Consider the following 10,345-nt stretch of genomic DNA (forward strand, 5'->3'; position numbering starts at 1 on the left):
AACGAATTGCTTACGCGCATACATAATAACGGTCTTGCCATTAGCAAAAACCTTCCACAAGACTTTTTTAAATAAAAACTTGTACACAATGAGCCCATTTCATAACGACTTGAAGGCGATATATTCAGTTTTATAGTCATAATGAGTCCTATCACAAAGACGCTAGCGATTCACGTTAAAGTAAACATTTACAACATAACGCTGCCAGGGTTGCATTTTAAACGATTAGGACCAATCTAGACCGCTATTCAAGGACACTTTATCGACAAAATTAAAAAAAATATATTATTAAAATTTACTTCAAATTTCTCTCATAGATATAAGACTTAATAATAAAACATGAATATATATAGAATATATTTATATTAAGTCATAATTGGTGGATGAGATTTATTATTATGTTTATTATAATATATTTGGTATTGACATATTTAATTAATTGGTCTGCGCACTCACATTAATCCTTTGACATTAAATTTATTTTATTTATCAAAATGAGGTGAAATTTACATTATAGAAGCCCCGCATAAAACCCAATCACACAGCTGCTTGGATACGGGCCTGTTCATTGTCAAACAACACTGTTGTCGCAATAGTAAGGAGATTGTCATTGTTGCTGCAATCAATGTCATAGTTTCTGTCATCAAACGAAACAAATATTTATGATTGTTCAGTCATCAGTCAGCTGGTTACTACATTTATCACCAGTTTCCTTTTTCATTTTGCATCAAAAATAGGCAATTATACAGTTTTAACATATAGCATCAATGTTTTTATTTAGTTTGACAGTCAGCTATGTATACTTTGTTTCTATTGTACTAGTTGCCCCGCCCTCTCAACCCAATTTTGGTAAAAATTCATAAAATTTATTCTTAGCTGAACTTTATTCGGTGCTAAACAGTATTCTGATCAAGTTACAAGTTTGAAAGCTGTATGGTTTCAGACTTGTAACTTGTACACGGGCGGAAATCTCATATTATGTGTATATACACATAGATATAAAAAGATATAAATTAAAATATCTAAAATTATTAATAGTTAAAAAATCCACATATGCATTAATTTTGTTTTTACTCTGTCGGGTGCGGAAGGTCGTTCTTCAGGTAACACATAGGTGCCTATATACTTTACGTAATATTTGCTTATTAGTTAATCACGCGTTAGTTACGTTTACTGTAAAAGAACCGCATGCGTCTGTCGTGCGGTTTAGTAGCGAAGCAAGATATGGATCACGAATCGACCGCCGAGCTACCACAATTCCTTGTTTCGAGTTTCTCGCCGGTTTATTATTTCGTTTTTGCAATCGGACTTTATTTGCTTAGAATTATATTTTCATCATTATGATAACGCGCGAAAAATTAAAAATATTTACGTAAAATACTAATTATGAGGTTTATTGTCTAAGGTATGCTCGATTGGTATAGTTTTAGTTATTTTCATATTATTTTGCCTTACGATATCTTATTAGGGGATTGTGTCGCCGAAATTAATTCATTACTAATTTAAAAAAAGAACTGCCCTGGCCATTTATTACTTAAAGACTAGAGTTTCCCTAAGCGATATTTTTATTGTATTGTATTAGATATTTTGACAGTTGGTTCCCAGTGCTTGTTCAATAACATATTATTAAACCGCCAAAATTTAAAGACATATTTCAAAAAATAGTGTCACACTCGATAAATACAAGAAATAAAAATTAGAAAAAGTTGCCAAATACTTTATATAATAAAGTTCCATCAGCAGATATCATAGAACTTTTAGCGTGATCAATATTATAAAGTTTACATAAAACTTTGTAGAATTTCATTTAAAAATAGCTACCGTGAAGTTTCTAGCCAGCTCTTGTCAGCAGATCAGTATTCCGTGGCAGTGGTAGATTATTCAAGGGCTGACTACTCTGACCATTCTATAATGTTACAAAAAAATTAAAAATTCAAAAGCGTGTGTAAATGCCTACTTGAATAAATATAATTTGTAATTAAAGAATATGTATGTAATTCAAAGATATTCATGAATTCTTTAAATTTTTATTAAAAAATAAATTATTATTATTTGCGAGCGAAACAATGACATTATACAAATAACAAACAGTGATGCATCAAATAAAAATGAATTGCATCATTGTTTTTATAATGTTACATAAATTTATACTACCATTATTATCTTCTATGAAATGATATGTTATCGATGTGGGAATATTACTATTGATTATAACAAAAAGGGCTATCTAAAGGGCCAGATAAGACAAGCAAGGTATAACGTGTACTCGTTATTCGTTCACAAACTGAAATGGACTTACATTTAACAAGCTATGACATCAGCTAAGCTACATAAAATTTCTCATTTTGTACGGCTTTCATCCTCTGTCTTCCGAGAACCTTAATATCATCTGTCCACTTCGCTGCACTTGCCTGTACGTGGTCTCCACTTCAGAACATTATGGCTCCGGCGGCCATCTGCGCACTATGTGACCTGCCCATTGCCACTTAACTTCCCAATCCGCTAGGTTCTACAAAACACAAGAATTCGGATACAAAAATTAGGAGAGATATATTTTTTTATTACTTTAGATATTAACATCATAAAAACAATTATAATGTTAAACTTAATCGATCCAAAATTTTCCGGATTGTGCCGAATTATGTAGTCTCTCTAAGAGATATAAAATAACAGAGTATACAAAAAATCTGATCTACTATTTCAAGCATCAGTCCGTACAACCGTCTAGAATTAATTTCGCATCAATTAATTGATTGTCAGCAGCTTAACGGGCAAGCAGAGGAATACACTCAAGTTTTAGACAATTCTAACTGGTTACTCGAAGAGTTTTTGAGAGATTACTGAAGTATAAATATTTAATATTTCGCGGAAAAGCGGCAAATTTCCTTTTGTAAGCATACATTTATATATTAATTGAGGAATCGTATAAAAACGCATTTTCAAACAACAGATTAAGCTTCAAAACAAATGTTTATTATATGCATACTAATTTTTTAGGAATAAATCGAGGGTTTTAATACTTGTATAATGTAACATTTAGAAAAAGAGTTCCCAAATGTGTCTCATAATTTAACAAAGAAAAAAAATTAATTTCACATTATCTATTTAAAATAATTAATAACTTTTAGCTCAGTCTTCAATCAATCAGTGGTATCTATAGGAATATGCGTCATTCTTAACTTCCTACTTTCTATTGAATTCAAAAGTAATTAAGCCAAAAACGAAAGTTCTTTCAAAATAAATATGTAAAAGGAACAAAAGAACCTTTGTAACTGGCTCATAAAAATAACAAAAATGATTTCGCAATTTTGCTTAGTGTGTCAACAGTCTTTTCGTGGAAGTTAATATGTTTGGCTCTTCGTTTAAATAACTTGGACAATGAAAAGTAAGATTTTGAAGCAATTTTCATAATAATTATTTTGTCATTACAGTAGTAGAGAAATTTTACTGCACAATTTTGTCTATCAAAAGATTTTTTCTTCCAAGGTTATGTTAAAATATAATTCAAATTCAAAATATTTTTAAAAGTTTCCTACTGCAGCCTCACTATATATTAATTATTAATTATCATAATTAGAAGAATTGAAATAAAGTAGGGGACGTCTACAGTGTATTAACAGGATATACGGTATCAACAACTGACCGTATCAAAATATCGTCTACTAAAAATCAGTAATTTATTTGTAATAAACGGCATCAGATTTTTAAATAAAATTTCATAAAACGACGATTCGACTACTAGTTGCTAAATTCAAAACGCATATTAAAAGTAATTTTATAACAAAGGAATATTATTTAATAAGCGAATATGTATTTAAATGACAAGAATCCTTGGCAATGGTATCACTTGATTATTTTATTTTCATTTAAGCTGTTAGAAAGTTTAGTACATAAATAGGTTTTTTAATTGTTTTCAAATGATGTTGTGGAGTTTATTCCTTCTTCTTCTTCACAACTATAATATCTTGCAAAGCAAAGTGAAGACAAGAATGAAATAGAGTTGAAAAAAAACTCGACGATCAATGGAGTCCTGTTAAAAATATTCAATAAAATAACTTAATCTTTTTTATTCAAGTAAGCATTAAAGTGCATCCATGAATAATCATATATTTTAACATTATAAGTAGTGAGCTACCAACGGCTCCGAATGTTGATCTGCTGAGAAGAGCTAGCGAAAAAATCAATTGGCCTTTTTTAATGAAATATAATCATGTCTCATGTATAGGGTAGGCCAAAAATTTTTGCAAATAGCAATATAATAGAATAGAATAGTCGATTACAGGAGTGCCAACGGCGAGACGGAGCACATCTCGACGATGTATTTTTGACGAATAAATTTTAATAAATGATAATTACGGTAAATAAATCATAAACAAAATAGCATTTGTACTTTTATTTCTGCACATGTTTCAAAAGTGCAAAAATTTATGGCCCACCCTATATATATATATAATACTATCAGCCATGTTCCACACATCTCGTTCATCTATATACTCTTAAATGCTGTAACAAGTTTTATTTAATAGTATTTTTAATTCAAATTTAAAACTAAGTAAAGGAAGGTCTCAGATATATTGTGGAACTTTAAAATATGGAAGTTTAAACCATAATAACTCCAGATGTGTCTTAAGTACATATTCATAATCCGATATACTCGACCTTGCTGTCGAAAGATAATACGTGTTCTTTAAATACGATAACTCCCGAGCATACTCACAAATATTATAGTTATTGTGATTTTAAGGCCCAAAATGTAGCTCGAAATTTTAAAGTTTACCCAATACAAGGATTCTGTACATTAGCGTAAAACTTTTTTTTTTAATTTTTCATAGTTACAATATTCATTTTAAAGTAAATCATCATGTTGTGATCATCTCTTTCATTTGTTTAAGTAGCCTTTAAATGTTTTTCTATATTATCTAACATAGACAGTACCAAATGATATCATTTGCATATTTTATATGTATCGTGTGTCGTTCTTATTTACTGATTCTACTTATAATCTAACGTAGCCTGTAGTGGGTCGAAGATGTCGAAAAAAAATTCCAGTTTGAACTGTCTTGAGCCTCTCGCTTTACATTGATCCATACTCTGTAGTTTTGCTTTTGTTTCAGTATGGTTCTGCAACGGTAATTTTTTCCTCAACGGTTCCAAAAATTGCTTGCATTAATGAATGATCAGATGCCTTTTGTGAGCCGAAGTCTGTATCCACTTGCGCTGTTCGATCTGTAGTTAGATTATTCTTTAATGGTACTTCTACAGGACATCAACTATGAATATTTTACCAGGCCTGAACACTCCAATTATTCATTTATCAACACATTGTTATCTACTTATTTTATGTTTACAGTGATCATTTGTGTACGTAATGAAAAGAATACCAAGAGTCCAATTTATAAGAAACTAAAACTAGATTGCACTCAACTAAAATGGTTTATTCAACTTATTCTCTTCTAATGAGTCTTGATCTATAAAGAATCCACAACAAACTCTGATATAATTTAATATCACTTAAAAATTCTTCTCACTGTAATTGAATATTTTTATATGTTAAAGTTTAACATGGTAACTCAGACATTGCATGGAAGTATATAACACCGTCCGAATTTCTCCATAAAAGGTTTAGTAATTTTAAGAAGCCTGGAGAAAGATATAACAAACTTAAGCTTTTAGCTTCGACGATATCGCCAGTTGAAAAAGATTTTGACCCCTCTCGCGAATTTTCTGTTTTCTTCCACGTTTTACTCCCTAATAGTAGGACCGATTTCCGTTCGGATCGAAAGTTCTTCTGCATACTCCATTGACTTAGTTTACATGACTGTCAGACAGGACGAAGATGCGCGAAGGCCGCCGTGGCATTGGTTTTTCATTTTAAACAACAAGCAATAGTAAATAAGATTTTTTTAGTAAACAATAATACAACATTTGCTTGCTGAGTTCCTGTAATAATTGTTTTTCATTCGTTTACTTTTGTGGTAAATAAACTATTTTTATCACAATATTTCAAAATAATTTTAAGCGTAGAACAAATGGCCGCTGTAGCCCTAATATTGTGAAGTGTTTCTGTTATTGTCATTGGAAGACAGTGGAACCAGGCCGCTTCCCACCGACCCTATTAAAAATCTATAGCGGAGTCCGACATCCAGTGAACCTCTTACGGCTGAAATGATGATCATGATTATTTCCGTTAAATGTCTGCTGGCGTATGTCGGCCTTATACGGTTCGCAAATCAATTTCGCCACCAACCTTTTGCTTACTGTCCTTCTTTAAGCAATACATACTAAAATATAAAAATTTAGATTACATTAGCTATTCGATATTTTATCTAAAGAGTTTTCCGTGTCTGTTTTTGAACATTTTATAAAACTCTTTGTACCACCTTTTGCATTATTACAAACAAGGGTTTGACCGATCTATCCTGAATTTTACTCTTTGGTCATATTAATGTTGTGTTAATACAAAGGTTGTCGAACTAACAAAAATATATTACAACTTTAACCAAGAATTTAAAGTGACAATCGGTGGTGGCACCTTCCGTTGCAGCGACGGAAGTACCACGTGACTCACATGCGGCGTGCGCGTGCGCCGACTCGCCCATTGTCCACGCATCGCCAAGTGTGACGGCTGACGTGATCTGTATGAACCAACCCAGCAAATTGAACTAATTGATCTCTTCTATACTGCAATATTTTACTGAAATAAATTACGGTAGCTTGATCTCAATTTCATTTTTCCATAATTTTTAACTATACCTTGAATGGACATCCATTGGATGTACTTTTCATCAACTTTTTAATTTCATTTCAGATATTTAATTATCTGTTAGCTATAAAAGTATCGCGCAATAATTCAAGGCCAAATTAGAGAATAAAAGTTTCTAATATAATTCAAGTCTCCTTAATACTGTCTGATAAATATTTTATTGTCATAATTATTTTGGAAACGTTCATGATATAAATATCGAAAAGAATAAACTGTTTACATTATATTCTTTTCGACATTTTAAATAATAGGTGTAGGGTGCTAATTAACACAAAAGAGAGTTTCATAAAGGTTAAGAATCCAAAATTTCTTTGGAATATTTTAACTATATTAAAGCAATTTTATTGAATTCGTTGCTGTTCATTAATACTAATAAAAGATTGATTACGTGATTGTTAAAAAATATGGTTCATTAACTTTTTAATTTTACTACTGAATAATTTTGATGTAATTAATAAAATACAAATGATTTAATCAATGTTATAATTCATAATATCATGTTTCAAGCGCCAGAATTTGTTGTAATTATATAGTAGGTGTAACATACACATAAATAGTAGTTCACAGATTGAGATACATGGAATATATCCAACTTTTAAACAAGCTATTGGAGTACAAACTTAATCTAAGAGAGCATGATAATTTAAGACACATATTCGATATTTCTTCACTAACAATACGCCAGTAAAACAAAACAACACCCGATATCAACGGAGTCAAATTAAAATAATTTAATACTGTTCCATTTGAATGGTCGGACATACACAGAATTTAAATCACTTTGTACAATACAACGTCCATTTGAGTCATACCACATTGACGTTTTTGGAACTTAAACAATAGTAAATGCGCACAAGCCTCACAAAAATTAACAATTTCTCAATACACCAGTTTACCAACAAACTACAAGATAGATAAGAAGGTTCATAGTTTACTGAGTAATTATTTAATTTAAATAACGACATATTGAAATGAGTATAAAGGTGCTTTTAAATATGGTTTGGCTATTGGAATTTGCATATAAAATCGATGCGATACTGTAGGGTATTTATACGGATGAATATCTAAAACGAGAGCTCAAAACCGTTAGGCCCATGCATGCGGAAGAAACAAATGTTACCCAACATAACCAAATGACATCAACGAAAACTTAATTAATGTTTGTCATATGCACTAAGCGAGGTCATTAAGTTCTCCAATATTAAATGTTAAAGCAAATTGATTAAAGTCAATACTTAAAACAGAAACCTTATATATAAAGTATCATATTTCGCGATAATACCATGCTTTCGAATAACTAGTTTGGTCCCCAGCGATACAAATCATTAAGTATCGTTACACTCGATATCACAAAATACGTGCACAATAATACGCGAAAACACCGTAAGGAAGGTGATCACGACTCATCTGTCCTTCGTATAGCGTAGCAATCACGATGCACCAAAAGGTCAGTCTTTATCACGCAATAATTCTGACTTTGCGCTCTTTTCGTTCCCGTGAAATGAAAAGTTTTGATTGTCTTTATGTATGTATGCTTTGTCTAATTTAGCAGCGGGTAAATCATTATCAACCGGTGCATTTGCTGTTATTGTAGGTACGGGTGACGGATCTATATTCTCACATTGACAGAACTCTTTTAACCAACGTTCCGAATTATAAGAAGGTCCTTCTCCACCCAATTCAGCAGGTAAGATGTCCAGGGGTAATGCATCATGCAAAGTCGACAGATTGTTTCCATGAAGAACAATCCTCTCTCTTGTCTTTGCTTTCAAGTATGGTTTAATAACAGCTAATGCAGTTTCTACATACCATGGTTGTCCAATGAAATGTATGCTTTTGAATCGAACAGGCATACAATCTTGGAGGCAGTCGATCATTAGTTTTAAAACTTTTGCTTGCAAACTGCAGGATTGTTTAAACGTGAACTCGGTCCAATCAACTATAATAACATAACCGTTAGCTTGATTTTGTACATCAGTTATCGTCCGTTCCAAAGTGAGTAGTAATGCACGGTACACAGAAAGCAGGGGGCATGCGTGCGGCGTCCAGTTGGAGGCAAACATGAGGAGAACGCATCTGCCGCGGCGATCACGTTGCGCCAATACACCCGGCAAACCATCAGCCAAGGCACGTAACACGCCTCCGTCTGCAGCCGCCCAAAGTTCGGGATGCTCACGTCGGTACTGGTGGTACCGAACTAATAGTTCAAAACTCTGCTGCACGTCGTGTTTGCGCGCGTATAAAAACCGCCGTAAAAAGTTGTCATCTTGACATCGACTCTTGTCGCGCAGGGCGAGGTTGAGGCTGGAATCTACGGCCTCCTTCAATCCGTCGAGTGCTCGTTGTCTATCTCCTTCTGTGAGTCGCTTCCTCGATACGTCACAAAGGCGCTCGTTCTGCATTTGTTGCAGCCTCCAATCATATTCGGCGTACTCGTTCATGTCTGGCGTCGCTATGACTCATGCGGCCTTTCACCGGCGTGGCGTGTAGTTGCGCGCGCGCCGCGAGCTGCTCGAGGCCGACTGCGCAGCGCGTTCGGGGCGCGCGCCGCCGCCATCGCTGCCCGTTCATTAAACCACGCCGTGTTCCCTTCACAAACAACATCTACGCAAGTTACTTGCACAATGACACTTGACTTTAAACGTTGAGCACAAACTATTAGAAACTTTTATTTTTCACGATTTCATACAAATAGTATACTGATATTTAATATGTAGGTATCAAATCGTAGGCAAAAAATTATCGCTATACTATTAAAAAATTAACCAAGTATTAAAAGCATATATATTGTTTCTGAAGATGTTAATGCTGTTAGCCCTAATGCTTTTACAGCTTCGTCGGTACTGAGTTCACGGAGCGGAAGGGTCCGTGAACTAGATCAAAAGCATATAATTTGCTTTATTTTTCAAAGTAATAATTGATTTTGTTTTCAGATATTTTATATCAAATTAGCTATGATTACGATTCAATAAGATAATTTCATCACGTAATGTTGAATTATTATCACGTAAATTTTGTTGTTTTGTTTTGAAATAATTTTTATCAAAAACACTGTAAGTCAACCCAAATAGATTCTATTATTTATTTGAATAATGCGATTAATTAAGAAGTCGAAAGTAATAATTCATTGTATAAACATTACTAAAAATATTTATATTAATTGAACTGCTTTCAGCATTATTCCTAAACAAGTGTTAAGTATTAAGTAGATTGGCAAGTACGATCCGGCGTTCAAATGGAGCACTACTTACCCAAGCGAAGCGAGTTATAAATAAAAGAAAAACTGAAGGTTGACGTTATACCGGTCAATTGGCTGGTTGGTTTCTGCGATGACGACGAGTACGTGAGGGACGGACTACATGCGGGTGAAAGAGACAGATAACCTCTTCGTACCACAGTTTCGACGAAGCCTTATACGTAACGTATAAACGGATGGCCGAAAATCGTATAACGTCCGCCGCTTTGTTCACTTTATCGTACGCCTCGTAACCGTAAGCGGTTACATTTATTACATGTGTAGCATTTTTAAAAGAAATACGTCAATTAACTATCTAGGATATCATATAAGGCATGTCTTTAAAC

General features: G+C 33.1%; 1 protein-coding gene across 1 annotated transcript; it reads right to left on the minus strand.

Annotated features, from left to right (window-relative positions):
* Nucleotides 1-7,264: 7,264 nt before the first annotated feature.
* On the minus strand, nucleotides 7,265-9,276 carry LOC137918754 (clavesin-2-like). Its single transcript, XM_068761642.1, has one exon. The coding sequence runs from the start codon at nucleotides 9,202-9,204 to the stop codon at nucleotides 8,212-8,214; it is 993 nt and encodes a 330-aa protein (XP_068617743.1). The 5' UTR covers nucleotides 9,205-9,276; the 3' UTR covers nucleotides 7,265-8,211.
* Between the last annotated feature and the right edge of the window lie 1,069 nt (nucleotides 9,277-10,345).

Source organism: Battus philenor, unplaced genomic scaffold (assembly GCF_028537555.1).
Source record: "Battus philenor isolate CCGP_79_NKW_IND1 unplaced genomic scaffold, ilBatPhil1.0.hap1 SCAF_15, whole genome shotgun sequence".
In the NCBI taxonomy this organism is placed as follows: Eukaryota; Metazoa; Arthropoda; class Insecta; order Lepidoptera; family Papilionidae; genus Battus; species Battus philenor.

Coding starts and splice junctions, on each gene's coding strand:
- LOC137918754 (XM_068761642.1), bottom strand. CDS start 9,204: ATGAACGAGTACGCCGAATATGATTGGAGGCTGCAACAAATGCAGAAC.